Source organism: Lutra lutra, chromosome 6 (assembly GCF_902655055.1).
Source record: "Lutra lutra chromosome 6, mLutLut1.2, whole genome shotgun sequence".
Taxonomy (NCBI): Eukaryota; Metazoa; Chordata; class Mammalia; order Carnivora; family Mustelidae; genus Lutra; species Lutra lutra.
Genome location: NC_062283.1, coordinates 19824345 through 19842140, shown reverse-complemented (window position 1 = coordinate 19842140; position 17796 = coordinate 19824345). Strand labels below are relative to the sequence as shown.

General features: G+C 47.6%; 1 protein-coding gene across 1 annotated transcript in view; it reads left to right on the top strand.

Moving 5' to 3' along the window:
* The first annotated feature begins 4472 nt into the window (after window positions 1–4472).
* The window catches only part of BMP6 (bone morphogenetic protein 6), a 150204-nt gene continuing 136880 nt past the window's right edge, over window positions 4473–17796 (top strand). Inside the window, exon 1 of the mRNA XM_047732122.1 lies at window positions 4473–6002. Within this exon, the coding sequence (XP_047588078.1) occupies window positions 5360–6002 (643 nt within the window). The 5' untranslated portion in view covers window positions 4473–5359. The remainder of the gene's footprint in view (window positions 6003–17796) is intronic.

Sequence of the window (17796 nt, the reverse complement as noted above, 5' to 3'; positions counted from 1 at the left end):
ATCACCACCTGTTTCACAATCTTAATCCCACCTGCCGCGTAAGGTCACATATTCACAGGTGTAACCCTACAGGTAAGTATCATGGAGACAGCATCCTGCCTACCATAGTATATTTTATTAGTTGTCTCATTGATTGTTCATCTCCCCTCTTCTAGAATCTATGAGGGCAGGGATCTCGGACTACCTGACACATACTAGGCATGCAAATATTTGTTGAAAGAAAGAATGAATGAATGAAGTCTGGGTGATTAGTGTCAACATCAGCCTTCCCATTGGTGCACGTCTTCTTAGACTCTCTCTTCTTCTTTTAGAGATGGTCTTGGCTTTTATTTCTATCTGATTTTACCTAGGCAGTGTGGTTTTCCCCTGTCCCCAACACCATTGCTTACAGTGCAGCACGATAATGTCATATTTTCATGGAGCCTCCCAGTTGCCACAAGAGACACATCCAGGACATGGGGTACAGAGGACCACAGAACGGAGTGAAACTCTGAGGCCAGCACGGGCTGTGGAGCCTCCCCAGCAGAGCCAAGTGTCCAATGATTTCTTGGAACAGAACTCTTCAGGGACAGTAGAACTAGTCATGGAAATGTCTTAAGCATTGTTTTGCTCAGTTGAAAAAAAAATTAAGACTCAGTCTGCACATGTTCTTTATCCAATGAACCATTTAAAAACCACTTAATCATTCGGATGTTTCTGAAGACTCTGTTGCTTAATATTATGTAGACAGGCTAAATTCTAAGACGATAAAGATCTGAGCTTGGCCAAAAATTGGAAAGTACACACAAGTAACAGATTTGCCATTTGGGTTACAGTGTGGAAAAAAAAAATCTCTGGAAACAGATTTATGTATTAGTTTTTCACTTTGCCACCAGATGTCCTTCACGAGTAGGAAAATATGATGGCTTGAATGATATTTTGAAGTGGGAATGCCCAGCATTTTTGAATAGTTGACAGAGAAAGGAAAGTGTGAGTGAATGTAACTGCTAGCACAGACTTTTGGATGAGACACGTGTTTTGAAGGCTGCCCTATAGGTCTATCTTTCAGAAGCAATATTTAACTCTCAAATTTTCATCTCTCGCACTCTGCAAACATTTACTCACTGTATTTCCTTTTCACTCAACTCCAAATCGGTATTTTTGAAATCAGAGCATATTATTCTATTTCGAAATTAATATTAAGAAATAATCAAATCCTCACACAAATATTAGAGATTAAAATGTAGTATCTGAAGTGGAGTTTTCCAAGAATTCAAGGTGACTGGACCTCAGGCTTTTTTGACACAGAACAACATGGGTTGTGACACTTACATTCATTCTAAAAGCAGCCTGCTTGCATTTGCAAGACCGTTGAGAGGGGACAATGTGTGATTTCGGACAAAACCAAAGGCGGTAATTGCACTTTATTGGTAACAATATAATTCCAAAGGAAGCGTGGAGTATAGGATATTTAAATTAATAAACAGCATCTTTTAAAAATAGAAATCATTTGACCATGTGTATTTTAAATGTATAACAGAACTCCTCATAAAAGAAACAAGAAGAACTGCTGTTTTAAAGAATTTGTTTTGTGAATTACCCTGTGCATTAATAACACCTAGGGACGGGCTTCTCACCCTCCCCTCAGCATCACTGAAGTCAGGGGATAAACCTGTGCTTTATGGTGAGGGATTCCTCATTCCTTCATTAAATGGGCGGGAGTGGGACAGGCAACCCATTTCCAGAAAACTGAAGGCCATCTGCATGAGATGTCAGCCAAGCAACCAGATGTTTGATGTGGATTGGCTCCCACATCCGGCTTCTTGACCGAATTCCTCCTCTTTCCACCCAGATGCTTTGGAGACACATACAGGGAACTTAATGAAGCTTGTTCCGGGTGCGGAGGAAGGGGTGGTAATATTTTCGCGTCCTGCAGGGGGCGAAGTTACCTCTGATTTTTCTCCAGTCTGGTCCCACATTTCCAGCAGACGCCAAAGCCAAACCTGCTTCTCTCCCTTCACCCCATCCCTCCGGAATTACATCTGGATTTTGTCCAACTCTCTGAGACTTCTCAGTGGGTGCTGAGGAGGGGTCAGAGAAGCGGGAAGTGGGGGAGGTGCTTGGGTTAGAGGTTCTTAGCCACCCAGGATTCCAGCTGTCTTGGAAAAGCAGAGGTCCCAATTATGAGGTTATAAAAACTTGAGAACTGCATCTCTTTATCCCCCTTTGCCCCAAAACCCAGGCCAAGGGGGTCTCCCAATGTTTTCCAGCCAACATGTGCCCCTGTTGGGAGTGGTGGGGACACGAGGAGAGCACACCCTCTTTTGTGGCCCTCAGTTGAATGTCCCTTATGATCACTGTCATGTGGCATTTCACATATTTTCCCTCTGGCTCTTACGAGACTTGCGTGCTGTTGTGTTCGTCTTCTGGGGGCACCCTCAACACCTCCTTTCTCCAGCACTATTCCTCCCCAGGAACTGAGAGGCCCTCTTGATGGGGATGGGAGGCTCATGGTCAACCTGTATCAGGGCTGTTGCTCAGATGCTTGATAAAGACTCATTAAGTGCCATTTTCGACCCATGTCCCAAGGTCCATCTACTTCTAAACAAGTATTTAAGAAAGGGGAAGATAAGTATGTGTGTACGCCTGTGTGTGTTCTCCACTTGTTCCTATGTGCACAGACAATACGTGCATATCTAATAGATGGGTCACAACTTATTTTTGTGTTTTCAACAGCACAATCCTACCCAGGTGCCCTTGTCTACGCTCAGGGTTTTACCGTTTTTCAGAGCGTTCCCCCTGCCCTAAAAGGTTGGAGATGCTTTTACTCTGCGTCTGTATCACTAGAGGTCTTAAGATGGAGGTGTGACTGCATTTGCAAAGGGAGAAGGATCTTGGCAGGAAGCCTACCTATACTTACTTGCAAAGATTTCAGATCTTTTGATCAGGACTCTTGGCTGCTGTGATTTTATGCACTGCAGTGATTTTTTATACCCAAACAAGTCCCATAGAGAAGAAAGAAGTGATGGAGGCTTTTGAATTCTAAGGATCCTGGCATGCCAGACCGAGAGTGATGTATTTTCTTTTCACAAGGGAAGAATCCCTGCTCAGGACCCATCTTCTGTGTTGCTGAAGCTGTGTTACCCGAGGTCCGTGGCTTCAGACCTTTGTAGGACGAAGGACTTCACTCGTAGAAGTAACTCTGAGTTAAGAAATTAAATCTGTAGAATTAAAGACTAAAGGATCACTGTGTCTGAGCTGAGAGAGAGCCAGAAAGAGCAGTCCAATGGGGGGGCAGGTGAAGACCCTTCAGCGTGAAAAATAGATCCTTTGAAATAAGAGAAATGCTTATAGATTTCAATCAGCAGAAACCCCATGATCTCATAAGTCCATGAATCCCACAGTTTATATCTTTCCAGACTGGCTCAGAAATGCCTTGGACTATGTGAACTAAGGAGGTCAGTGAAGGTTTTATTTTCTAACCCATACATTTTTCACCAAGTAAAAGATCCTAGTGTTTTAAGTGAATTTGTTTGTAGGCTCTGTAGATTCCTGGGCATTCTTGGATAGTATGAGAGCAGGTGGTTTTGCATCCTGAATGGCTGATGGTGGTGGTGTCTGGGTAGAGGCGTCCCTCTTGTGACTGAGAAGTGTGCCTGTCATGTAAACTGTGTCTTCTATGCTTGATCTTGTCTAACGCTGGTGGCAACTTTTCGGCACCCCTATTACCCTGAGTGGGAACATGCCAAGCCCCTACCTGAGTAGGAATTTTCTATACCACCTCTCCCCAAGTTTTATCTATCTAGCATCATGAAAGCTCTATTGTATTTCAACACATTAAAATGAAAAGTTAACAGAAAACCTGGAGAAGCACTGAAATATTTCCAAAAAAAGTAGCGGGTGGCTACTATATTACCTAATTACCGCTTTTCTTTAAGGTGCTAGCTTAAGAAGCCAAGCCAAAGCTGATCTGAAAAGATAAATCAAGGTATTTGGCCCAAAATCCCCAGGACGCCGGCTCCGGTTTACATTTGGCCCTCTTTGTGGCCTGTTTGTGAGCAGTTTCTCGGAGGGTGTGTCCCAACTCCGCGCAGCTGCCTTTGAGAGTCACAAGTGCGCCTCTATTACAACTGTCAAGAGACACCAAGTACTAGAAACTACTCCTGCTGTTCCTCTGTGAATACAGGTGGCATTGATTTTGCTTTTATTTAGTTAAATCATCAATTCGGGCCTTTTACGTGATTGTAAAAGAGACAGCTTACATTGGGGTGTTGATTAGATCGTCCTTACTAGCGATGACCTCTTCGCCTTTGCTACCTCGCGCCTACTTTTGGTGCCTCCAAGAATTCTCTGCGCTTGAAACCTACGCGCGGCCGAGGCACGCCTCCCTGAAGAGGGAGGGTGAAAGAAGGGGGCGGGCCTATTTAAATGCAGGCGAGGGGTGCCTCTTCATTGGCTGCTAAGCTGTCTGTTACCCAAGAGGGCAGGGACTCTCGGGGGCTGGAGTGCGGTACCTGAGCGAGACGCGCACCAGAAAGCCCACGTTGGCCACTGCGGGGAGCGCAGCGCGGAGAGGCGGGACACTCCGAATTCCCGCGCCGTTGCCGCGGTCACTGCTCCGCGCGCGGGTCCTGTTGCCTCCGGTCCTGCCTGCGAGCGGTGTTTGCGGGGCAGCCGGGAGAGCTCTAAACGGAAAGCAAGATCCTTGCCGCCTCCCCTTGGGGGTTCGAGCGGCGCGCGGAGATTCTGGGGGGGAGCGACAGTGCCCGAGGGCGGAGGGGCGCGGAGTTTGTGAGCGGAAAGGAAGTTAAGCCTTGCGGAGAAGATTGGCATCTCGGGACGCCGTGTCGCCGCAGCCTGGGCCCCACGGCGGAGTAAACTTCTCGGCGGCTGTGCGAGCCAAGGAGAGGCGTGCGCGGGGATGATGCCGGGCATCTCCCCCAGCTGGTGAGCCGCCCCGCCGCCCCGGCTCCCACTCAGCCGCCCGGGAGGGAGCGGGACAACGCACGTGCGCGGGCAGCGAGACCCGGGAGTGACCGCGCCGTGACCCGCCCAGGGGCGAGGGCGCCGGCTGCAGCGCAGCCGGGACTCGGACGCACCTGGCCTGGACCTTACGCCTCTCGAGACCTGCGCCGGAGTGTGGGGCTCCCCTCCGAGTAGTTCTCCGCGTGATCTCCCCCCTCACCTCCCCTCCAGCCTGGGCAACTGGGGGCGCCCCCGAGGACGATGAGAGATAAGGACTGAGAGCCAGGAAGGGGAAGCGAGCCCGCCGAGAGGTGGCGGGGGCTGCTCACGCCAAGGGCCACAGCGGCCGCGCTCCGGCCTCGCTCCGCCGCTCCACGCCTCGCGGGGCCCGCGGGGCCAGTCGGGCCGGGCGGGGATGCTGGGGCGGAGGGCGCAGTGGCTGTGCTGGTGGTGGGGGCTGCTGTGCAGTTGCTGCGGGCCCCCGCCGCTTCGGCCGCCCCTGCCCGCCGCCGCCGCCTCCGCCTCCGCCGCCGGCGGGGGGGCGCTGCTGGGGGACGGCGGGAGCCCGGGCCACGCGGAGCAGCCGCCGCCGCCGCCGCAGTCCTCCTCCTCCGGCTTCCTCTACCGGCGGCTCAAGACGCACGAGAAGCGCGAGATGCAGAAGGAGATCCTCTCGGTGCTGGGGCTCCCGCACCGGCCCCGACCCCTGCACGGCCTCCAGCAGCCGCAGCCCGCTGCGCTCCCTCAGCAGCAGCCTCGCGGGGACCCCCCTCCCGGGCGGCTAAAGTCTGCGCCCCTCTTCATGCTGGATCTGTACAACGCCCTGGCCGCGGACGACGACGAGGACTGGGCGTCGGGGGAGGAGAGGCGGCAGCACGGGCCCCGCGGAGGGGTAGGCTTGTCCCAGCGCCGGCAGCCGCCCCCAGGCGCGCCGCCCAGGGTCAACGGCAAGAGCCTTCTGGCCGCGGGACCGGGCGGCGGCGCGTCCCCACTGACTAGCGCGCAGGACAGCGCCTTCCTCAACGACGCGGACATGGTCATGAGCTTTGTGAACCTGGGTAAGGATCTGGGGTAGCGTAACGGCGAAAACACTCTCCCCATAACGGTCTCTCGGGCCCGGGGAGGGAGGCGAGAGGGTGGAGGAGACCCTGGCACGCGGGGCGCGGCAGACGCGGCGGGGACACCAGGGCAGGCGGGCTGCGCTGCCGCCACCTGCGGCGGGGTGGGCTGCACGTGCGCTTCCCCGCGCCTCCCGCGGGGCTGCGCGCTGGGGCTGCCGGACGCCGCGGGCGGGATGGGGCGCGCCAGGCGGTGGGGCTCTCGGACTGCGGCGTCCGGGCGTACTCCGCGCTTTTTCCAATAATGCGGGGGCCAGGTTAACTGGATTTGAGCAGAAAAGTCCCGCCTGAGTGTAGCCATCTGGGAAGAAGTCTTCAGCACTCTTTCCCCGCCTGATTTCTTTTGGACCCTTAACGCTCTGAGTGCCAGTTCCTCCACCGGGATTTTTAGGGAATCTGATAGCAACTGAGAACTTTGGAAACTTGACGCGATTGTGTTAAGTGGTATCCATGGAATCGGGGGAGGAGGGTTGCAGAGGAAGGTGCCAAAAGAACCTCGGAAGGCATACCAGACGGGGTTCGCGTGGGTTTGCGACCGGACCCCCAGCCCAGTTGGGGTAACCCATCCAGGATCTTAGTTCACATGCCTTTGGCGGGTGCCCCCAAAGGCTGAACTCCCGATCACTGCTGCCCAAGCTGCACGGGCAGAGAAAGGGTGCGGGTTAGGGGCCGGGGTTGGGCGCTGAGCTGGTCTGAACTGGTTGCCAGGCAACAGAATGGAAATTCAAGGGCGGCTAAATCGGGCTCCGCCACAAATGTTCTGTGGCAAACCCGGACGGAGTCACATAGCCCTTTTTCCCCGAGTTTTCTCATTTGTAAATGAGAATGGTGTAGGCAAGACTTTTTTTTTTTTTTTTTTAGAATCCGTGCCTCTGATCTGTGCTACTCTTCATTCATAAACTGACTCCGCTTAGCGTAGACAAAAGGATGTAGGGGACACGTTCTCCGTGGACAGAAATGGGGGCGCTGTAGCCACTTCAGGGGTGGGTCTCCGCGGACTTCCTTTCCCGTGTGAGACGTGTGGCCCTGCCCAGGCCCCAAAGTGGGTTACCAGACACTTGTCAAAGCTACGTCAAAGATGTCTGTCATTGGACATTATTTGCTTGAATGATTACTATGTAAGATAGTTCAGCGAGTTCCTTACAAATACATCTATGAGATGATTCTCAACTCTGCTGGGATTTGGGGGAAGGAAGGAGCGGGGGCTCAAGAGGGAGGTCCGATTGCATCCAACTGGTACGGAAATCCTCCTGGGAAATTCATGAAACAATCTCACAGGGAGCGGAGGCTCAAGGCCTGCCAGTCTTGCTACTACAGTGCCAGGAGTTCTGATGGGTAAGAATTTTCATCATTGATTGGAACCAAATCCAAGGCTGAGGCACCTCCAGGAAGCATTCTAAGGACTCTCATAGCTGTCATACAGTCTGCCTGGGGGAGGGGAGGGGCAGCGCATAGGGCCAGCGCTCTTCCTCTTTTCTGTTGCTTCAGGCTTAGTGAATTCCACCTATTCCATCCGCCTCCCCTGTTTCCTGACAGCCTTGGGGAAACGTTTTATTGACTCTTGGGGTATTCCCAACCTGGACAAAGTGGAGGACACAGCGTCCTTCTGGCTCTTGCACTGAGAATCATTTACAGTCTCCAGAGAACGGTGCCTGGGCTTAGTCCATGTTTCCGACCTTGGCTGTCCATTAGCATCACCTGGGGACACTTAAAGAACTAAGGGATGCTGGGGCTGCTCCCTGGAGCAATTAAGTCAGAGTCTTTGAGAGTGGGCTCTGGCATCTTTTAAGTGTCTTTAGTTTTTCTAATGTGCCACCACGGTCAAGAAACACTGACATGCTAACGGCTGAAGGAAATCAGATCATCCCAGTAAGAGATCAGGAGCAATGCTTCCTTATGTCAGTGGCTCCCAAACGTTGCTGCACATTACAATCACCCCCCCGGGGGGGGGGGGGCTTTTAAAAACCCAGATGCTGAGGCGGTACCCTGTATCAGTGAAACCAGAATGTGTGGGGTGGAAGCCAGGTGTCCATAGTTCTAAGGATTGCTCATGTGGATCCAGTGTTCGGGAGCCACTGCCTGAGGTGGTATTTGAAATTGTTAGAGTTGGCTTGAGGCAAAATTTGTAAAGGATGGTGACATTTACTGTGTTTAATGACCTCTACATTCTTCTTGTTCCTTGCTTGTCTGACCTTTTTGGTCTACAGGTACACAGTCGTTCTGAGTCACACTGCTTGAAGCTGGTTGTCAACTAATCCCGTTAAGGTGATGATCTAACTTACATTTCTCATAAGGGAAACTTCAAGGTCCAAAAAACAAACACTGAAAAATTTCCAAGAGAATTCAACAGGCGTGTCATCTCAGGCCTGGGACGGGCTGATGTGGAACTGGAAGAGATTCCTGGGTGGGAAACTCTGCCCAAAGCCCCTCCTGTCATAGCGCTGGGCTTTTTTTTTTAATTTTATTTTTTATAAACATATATTTTTATCCCCAGGGGTACAGGTCTGCGAATCGCCAGGTTTACACACTTCACAGCACTCACCATAGCACATACCCTCCCCAATATCCATAACCCACCCCCCCTCTCCCAACCCCCCTCCCCCCATCAACCCTCAGTTTGTTTTGTGAGATTAAGAGTCACTTATGGTTTGTCTCCCTCCCAATCCCATCTTGTTTCATTTACTCTTCTCCTACCCCCTTAACCCCCCATGTTGCATCTCCTCTCCCTCATATCAGGGAGATCATATGATAGTTGTCTTTCTCCGATTGACTTATTTCGCTAAGCATGATACCCTCTAGTTCCATCCACGTCGTCGCAAATGGCAAGATTTCATTTCTTTTGATGGCTGCATAGTATTCCATTGTGTATATATACCACATCTTCTTTATCCATTCGTCTGTTGATGGACATCTAGGTTCTTTCCATAGTTTGGCTATTGTAGACATTGCTGCTATAAACATTCGGGTGCACGTGCCCCTTCGGATCACTACGTTTGTATCTTTAGGGTAAATACCCAGCAGTGCAATTGCTGGGTCATAGGGTAGTTCTATTTTCAACATTTTGAGGAACCTCCATGCTGTTTTCCAGAGTGGTTGCACCAGCTTGCATTCCCACCAACAGTGTAGGAGGGTTCCCCTTTCTCCGCATCCTCGCCAGCGCTGGGCTTTCTGACTATGTGAGCCCAGGACTCCACATGGGCAGTTAGGGGGGGAACCTTCAGGTAAGTAGAATCCAAGTCACAAGCCCTGCCACCTGCCAGTCCCACAGTTCTATTTAATCTTAACACATTTAGCAGTAGGAAAGAGGATTTCAGAACGAGAGGATAAAATGTGATAAAATCTGATTATCATGGCTCTGAACCCAAGGACAGTTGAAGAAAGTAATTGCTTAGGATGTTGGGAGCATTCTGCTGATTTCTACCTCCATGGCATGTTAGCAGGCTGTATTACCTGACTCATTAAAGAACCTGCAAAAAGACACATGTTTTCAACTACTTTTACACCTGGTAGTTACATAAATAAACTGAAAGTGTAAGAGAAAGTGATACATAGTTGTAACACCCCCCCCCACACACACACAAGGGAGAATAATTTATTCATGAAATACATCTGAAACATACTGAGCCTTCTCAGCTTGATTTCAGGAAGTAGAATCAACAGAATTAAGTTTCTCCAACATATTCCAAATGCTGGCTGTTTGATGTTGACTATTTGAAACTCTCACTGTGTGAATAGGCTGGACATGTGTAACCTTCTTAGTGCTGACAGGCTGGTGTGCGGGGTGCATTCAGTCGGGGCCCAAGATGCCCTTTTCTACTTGTTTGCTAATGCTGCAAATGTCTTGACAGTCTAATAATTATGCAGGCCTGCCAATTTGGGGACCTTGGAGAAGTATCCTGAAATATCGTTTAGGTCTTAAAATTCACCTTCTTAGAGAAGCCTTTTCGACCGTCCCTATCCATTCTTTACTGTCACAGAATGCTGCTGCTTTTCCTGGGTGCACAGATCACAAAAAGAATGTGTATTTTTTTTTTTCTTTAAAATTTGCTTACTCACTTGTCATCCCTCTCTGGGTGGCAGTCTCAAAAGGCAACCAGGCTTTATCCACCATTGAAGCCTACATCTTTTTTTTTTTTTTTAATTTTTATTTTATTATTTTATTACTTATTTTGACAGAGAGAGATCACAAGTAGAGAGGCAGGCAGGCGGAGAGAGAGAGAGAGGGAAGCAGGCCCCCTGTCGAGCAGAGAGCCCGATGCGGGACTCGATTCCGGGACCCTGAGATCATGACCTGAGCCGAAGGCAGCAGCTTAACCCACTGAGCCACCCAGGCGCCCCTGAAGCCTACATCTTAATATCATGCTGAGCACGTGGAAAGATGTGTAATAAAGATTGAATTGATGAAAAAGACCTATCCTTCACTTAAAATTCATACTTCACTCGTCTGGAAGGTCTGATCACTTAGAAATGGCATACCCGATTTCTATGAAGTCAAAGACATTTGAAGAGAAGACCTTTAGGACATTTTGGTTAATGGTATCTGATGTATACCATAATACTTTATTAATATACCTGTTTTTTAATTAGTTACCCACATGTATATTTCTAATGTGCATCACACTTGAGAGTAGTGCAAAGGTTTCTTTAAATCTCTGCATTTCAGACTTCATTTATTTTGAATTAATGAAGTGTTGATCTCTAGATGCTAGGGTAAAAATGAAATAACTCAAAATATGCTCAGAAAAGGGAATCGGTATGTATTAGTATAAGTAACAAGAAACTTATTGTACTAAAAATACTGGCAATCTTCTGAACAGAATTACCCTTGGGAAACAAATTAGAAGAAAAATGGAATCCTCCCTACTCGTATTTGTAACCAGATACACTATACTGTCTTTTTCTCATAAACATAGGGATCAGTGGTACTATTTTTCATGGGGGTTGCCTCTACTTAACGAAGATTTTTGTTAGCAGAAAATAAATCCCTGCCTGCAGGCTACTCACAGCAAATATAATTTGGAGAATTTGATTGCAAGAGTGTGGTGCAAAGGAACAGTGGATGTTCTAAAGAAGTTTCGAGTAGTAAATGTGAAATTCAGTGGTATTTCAACGACAAAAAAAAGTTGTACAAAGTGTCCTTAAACTCGGATCAAAGGGCAAGCAGATATCATTGTTTAGACTTGAGATGGTGTTTCCTCTGGTTGTCCTTCTAAGAATGGGTATAAATCCTTTTTAAATGTGCTGAATCATGCTTAGTTCCTCTACTTAAGAGCTTACCTCTGATTAGCATACAGGAAGGATTCTTACTGATAGGAAAAAAAAAATCTGTGGCTGGGGGGAGGGGAGCAGGACAACAAGGTTCAGAACTTTACTCAATATGCCCTCGCTGTTTTCAGAGTTGAGTGACTTTAAATGTTGGATTTCAAAGTAATATTTTACTTGAATCTGGGGGTGGGTGGGTGCATGCTGGGTGTCAAAGGTGGCTAGCAGACTCTCAAAGATGACTGCCCTGTCGTCCTGGCTCACCCTCTGTTGAAGGAACTGAGTTAGAAAAGGAGCACAAAGAGCATAAAATTTCTTGGACGATTCACCAGCGTTCTCTAATTTTTCACAACTGTCCTTCGCTCTCTGCCTCCCATTCTGTATGTGAGAATGATTTAGTCCATAGAATGCTTTTTTTCCCCTTCATATGAAGGCAGTATAGCTTTCTGTCCTGAACCTCGTTCTGCCTTTCCCCCTCTCTCCAATTGTTTGAATTTTAGTCACCTCCTATTCTTTGGCGCTTCCAGCGGTGGGAAGGAAAGCAGGCAATAGGGGGTTTAGTCAGACAACTGTGTTCCTGACTAGAAGCTTCCAGAAATACCCAAGTAAAAGGAGAAATCAATGTAGCAATTCCCTGAGAGATGAACAATTGAGAGTCCTCATGTATGCGAACAGCTGTTACACATTAACCTTTCTGTCCCCACCCTCCTCGTGGCCGTGGCCATGGCCCAACCCAGCCAAGTGCCAGGTAACATGGCTGCCTTGGCCACAGGGTGTCACCCAGGGCCCAGTGTGGGGCATAGTGTGCCTCACAAAAAAGCTGATGCCTCCTCCTTTCTCTCTTTTCATCATGATGGCTCAGCTGCTTTTATTCAAGTGCATTCTCTCCTCTTGTAACACCCTTACTTTCTAACACCTTGGCTGGCCATGTTCCCTTCCAGCTCTTGCCCTTTGGAAACTGGTAAGCCAGAAAATGGCTCCCGTCATACCTGGAACATAGGCAAGTGGTGACCATTGAGGAGAAGGAAAACCATTCTCACAGTCATGAAAACTATAGACTCACTAAAGAGCCAGGGCCATCACCCTTATGAAATTTTTCAGAGTACCAGAAATTCTCAGAACTCCGTTGTACCTGCTCGTCTTCCACAGGAAGCATTAGAAATAAGAAACTGTAGTTCGCTGAAGTTGACTGCATATTTTGTTCAGTTACTAGTGTTTTGACAATAACATTCTTGGGCATTTGGGTGGCTCAGTTGGTTAAGCGTCTGCCTTCGGCTCAGGTCATGATCCTGGGGTCCTTGGGTTCCCCGCTCAGCAGGGAGTCTGCTTCTCCCTCTACCCCTCCCCCTGCTTGTGATCTCTCTCTCACAAGTAAATAAAATCTTCAGCCAAAAAGATTCTTTTCTCTATTTTTTTTTCCACTGTAAATATGTACTATATCATTCCTCTATGTGTAAAGTTAGACTCTGGAGCTGCCTGGGGACACAGCTCCCTTCCATAACATCGTTTTCTGTGGGAAAACATGCCCAAGCCACTGATACCCCGTTTTAAAGCAGGGTTTCACCCTTAATAGGAAGTTTAGGATTACTATTAAATTTGTTATCCATAGATCATAGAATTTAGAACTTCAAAGGTTTTTTGCACATCGTCTGATCATTTATGTTTGTAGTTAAATTTGTTTGATTTATTCAGGACCATTTCCTCCTCATTGGTGTTATATCTTAAGGCTGAGGGACAACCACAGAGAGGTCCTCATGCATCAGAGGAATAGGGCCACAGAGCCATTGGTCGGGCAGGAGTGGATAATTAAGGAGAAATTACAAAAGCCTGCAAGAGCCCTGCCCTGGGCGAGAGGTGGGGAAGCCCAGATCTGGAATTTTGTGGGTTTTCTCCTTGTGGGTAGCATTGGCTCCTAGAACTCTGCTTTTGGAAAAGAAAAAGCTGTGCCTATCTATAAATATCCCCTTGTTTGGCATGCAGAAGCCATGCGCACCCCAAAGAATTGTTCTCTGCTCTGAAAGTGAGTTGAAAACCAGGTTGCCATGAGTGGCATTGTTCCACTGAGGTCCGCAGGCATGGATTCTCTTCCTGCCCTTCCCCTGTCCATTATTAAAATGCTTGGGTCCAGAATAGAATTGATATCTAAATGACATCAGGTAATTCCTTGATGGGTCCCCACGGTCTTGTTATCTCTAACCCAGTCCCAGATGACCGGATAGAAGACTCCCCTTCAAACATTTTTGCAGAATGAGGTTCTGGTTCCGAGTGGGAGAGCCTTCCTGACTTTCAGCTTCCTGGGCATACGCCCTTGATGACTGATCCTGCTGGGTAGGTTGGGATTGTCCTAGGCCTGAAATGTCCTTGCAGTGTATTGCTGAGTTTATGTTCAGATTGTTTTCTCATCATCAGAGAGCTCCGTGGGGGTGGGGTTGGTGAGCGCCGGGACTTGACTTTGACTGCAGGCAGAAAACAGTGTCTCTAGGACAGAGCCAAGCCCTAAGCCTTCTACACACTGAACTTTGATATCCGCCTCCATCCTTATTATGACTCTCCTGCCACTTACCCTTTTCACCTTGTTCAGAATGTGACTTCTAGCCTTAGACATCTGTGTGTGTTGATCGTTGTTCCTGTGTTTACAGTCTTGTTGGTTTCCTGTACACGAACATGGGCTGGCAAAAAAATTTCTGATTCGTGTATCAGCAAAGCATGAACTAACCCTATGATTGGTGTGAGCTATTTTATGCACTGATTAGGTCGGAAGATTTTTTTTTTTTAATAAGTGGGCTTGCTTAAATCCCCGAGACTAGTTATTTTCTCTCCCCACTTTCAAATCTATAAATTACATTTCAATATTCTGAAGACAGAGCTTTGTAAAGTACAAAATCAGGGACTAAGAGTTTTACTTGACTTTATTTTTAAAATTTTTTATTTTCCAGATTTTATTTGAACCCCTGCATGTCAGAATAAGTTAACAGAGAAGTTGTGCATTAAAAAAAGTACTTTTTTTTTTTAAGAGCAGTTTTAGGTCCATAGCATAATTGAATGGAAGTTTGAGAGATTTCCCCTATACTCCGCCCCCATAGCAATAGCCCCGGTTGCTGTCAACATTCCACACCTGAGTGGTACATTTGTTATACTTGAAAAACCTACCTTGATTACCTGAGTTCATTGTTCACCTTAGGGTTCACTCTTGAGGTCCTGTGTTCCCTGGGTTTGGACTGCTGTTTGAGGACATAAATCTGTCATTATAGTATCACACAGAGTCCTTTCACTGCCCCAAAACTCCTCTGTGGAGAAGCTGTACACAATAACCAGAAAAATCAATGGGGATATGAAAATTCAAAACCGGCAGAGTTTGTGGGGAGAAAAAGAAAATGCCTTTGTTGGAGAATGTTTTGTTTCTGTGGTCTTACCACATTGGCATATAAATAATTTCAGTGGACTCTGTGGACCTGATTTTGTGCTTCTATGTGTTGACCCCAAATCCATTACAAGTCCCTCCCCCACCTTTTTTTTTTTAAAGTGTGGGAGTTTAAAAATCTTTTTTCCTCCACATACTTTCATTGAGGTGTCTGTCACCATAGTACCTAGACAATCCTGTAGGCAGAGATATGAGCGATTAAATTTCTCCCTAAGCCTGGCTTGTGCCCTGTTTGATCCATGCTTGGCAGGATTTGGGGGGGGGGGTCAAAGAAGCCTGAAGAATGAACAAGAATTATAGGAATTCTGTGCTTATAAATTATTGAAATTTGGGGGAGGGGTGGTTAGGGGAGGGATGAAATAGTTTTCCTTCCTTTCTGAAAACCTACTAGAACTTAGTGCGCCTTTGGATCAAGAAGCTCACAAAAATATGTTTTATTGGCCCTAGAGACAGGATCGGGGGAAATTACAAGGTTTCCTCAGGAGAGGCGGTTTAGATCAGATTAACACTAAATAGAGACTCCATCCACCCAGAGGTCTTTGAAAGTGATATATAGATTAGGCTTATTTGCTTTGAAGGGTTTTCTAGGAGATAGGGCTACCCAGATTAATGGTAAATAAGCAAATAACATGATAACGCTAAAAGATTGCTATTGAACAAATAGCAGTTCATTTGAGGTGTTTTGGGAACTTGTGGCCATTTTCTCCCCCTCCCCTTTTTTTAAACAGGCATTGTACGGGTGACACACTTCATAAATTCTCCTCAGTTCTCTTCCTGCAACTGTCCATTTGAGTGGAGTGTTTTCTCACTGAATTCTATCTAAATCCCCGCCCCCACCCTGCATCTGTTACTCCCACAATGAAACCTCTCAAAAAGAGGGGAGATCTTGGGGCTATGGCGGTATCAGTGGGCTTGAGAAATTTATCTTGAGCGTGTAATTTCTGCCTTGGGATGTGCTGTGGTTTAAGTAACCCGCTGGTAAGACGGACACTTGATTGAGCCCTAGTAAAATCATACCACACGGTAGGACTAAGACTCAGGGTAGGTGATAGTGAAGAGGACATAAGTGCCTCAGCCAAAGACCTTTGGAGAGTTCCATTTCTCCCAGGGGGCCACAGAACAGGCCTTTGCATTCTTATGGGGTCTGTGGAGCATGGAATCCCCTCACACCAGCTTTGTGAACTGTTGTCACGAATCTGGCTCCTTAGTTATTTCATTTGCTTAATAGAGGATGTTTGACCCCTGTTGTTAGGCGCGCACCCTTTGTCCTCATTACAAGATGTGGACTCCGGCATGGCTTCGGGGGTGTAGGTGGTCCCCAGTGGAGGGTGGTTTCCCTCCTTCTCTTTTGCTTCTCCCTCTTCTTCCCATTAGTAAATTTAGCCACTCCCCTGCATTTACTTCCTCTTTCCCATCTTTTCTTGTCTCACAGTGTTGTTGCCTTTGGTTGGCCATTGGCCTGATGCAGCAGACTGTGCGCCATCTCCATGGTCTCCAATGGGTTTGCACCACCAGAATGACTCCTTGGCCACTAGAATGGTTAAGTTGCTTGTTTTCTTGATGGTGCTGGAAAGTGCTTATGGCCAATTCCATATAGAATGCAGGAAAGGGTGCATGATCAAGATTTAGGAAGCTTGAGTTTGTGCCTTAGTCCCATCCCCTCTTATGATATCTTGGTCAAGCCACTTAAGCGAATTTCTTGGTCTCTTTCCTTATAAAATATCTTTCCTTATTTGTAAAATGCGAGCCCATCGGCCAGATCAGCTTTTTCCAAATAGTGTTTCATGGAACACTACTTTTCCAAAACGTTCTGCAGAAGATGATCAAGGAGAAGGTCATTTATATCCTTCTCCCCTCTGAGACTTACAAGTCTATCGGAGTGTCAAGCCCCAGCAGTGAGGAAGTCTGCTGATTTGCTTTAAGAGAGTTTGTTTTGAATTTACTTTTGCTCTGTAACCGCTTTTTTATATCTGCCTCAGGTGCTTCTGCCCCCAGGTCCACACTTGACCCTTCCCCTGGTCGTCTCGGTGGAGCTGGGGTGGGACACCAGGCAGCGGCCTTTCTTGCTGCAACTTGCTCTGCTGTGAGCCCGGCTCTCTCTGGATGGGCTGCCATAGTCCACCTGCTGCTGGGGCTCCCGGGGGCTCTCCTTCCTGAGGCTAGAAATGGCTTCCTTCGCCTGCCAGTCCATGGGTCGTCTCCTCATAACCTGTTTGGCTGCTTGGCTCTGTCACGGCTGTCTACACCACCAGTTCCCTGCCTTACATTCCCTCTGTTGTAAACACCCGCAGGGATTTTGCTTTCCCTGCTTGGACTCTTTGACTGCTATGACCTCTTAATTCAGTGGCCTGCAGAGAAATGCCGAACTAGAGACGCTCAGAACTCCGTGCTGGGGCTATCTCCTGGTGTGTTTCTCGGAGTGATCCTTTTCTTTTCTTTCTTTTTTTTTCTTTTTTTTTTTTTTTTGATTCTTTTATTTTTCTTTCTTTTCTTTCTTTTTTTTTTTTTTTTTTAAGATTTTATTCATTTGACAGAGATCGCAAGTAGGCAGAGAGGGGGAGGGGGAGGAGAAGCAGGCTCTCTGCCAAACAGAGAGCCTGATGCGGGGCTAGATCCCAGGACCCTGGGACCATGACCTGAGCCGAAGGCAGAGGCTTAACCCACTGAGCCACCCAGGCCCCCCATTGCTTCTTTATTTTCTTAAACCGCTTTCTTGAGGGTATAATTCACAGAATAAGCTGCTCATTTCAAGTGTACAATTTGATGAGCCTTGACATAGACCTGCACCTATGAAACCTTCCCCACAGTTCAGATAGTGAACATACTATCCTGAGCTATCCTTTTAAACAATTACTCCAGGGAACGCAATCATCCTAACAAAAGGAACTCAGTGAAAATTCCCATTTTTCATGGATGATGTTGGTCTTCATGCATTTCCTCCTACAAGCCTTGAGCATCCTTAAGAAAGGAATTTGCTGAAGATGTTTGTGAATGGTTATCTTGGAACCGAGAACCGTGGGGCCAAGCCTTCCCGGGGTCGAGCTTGCTCTC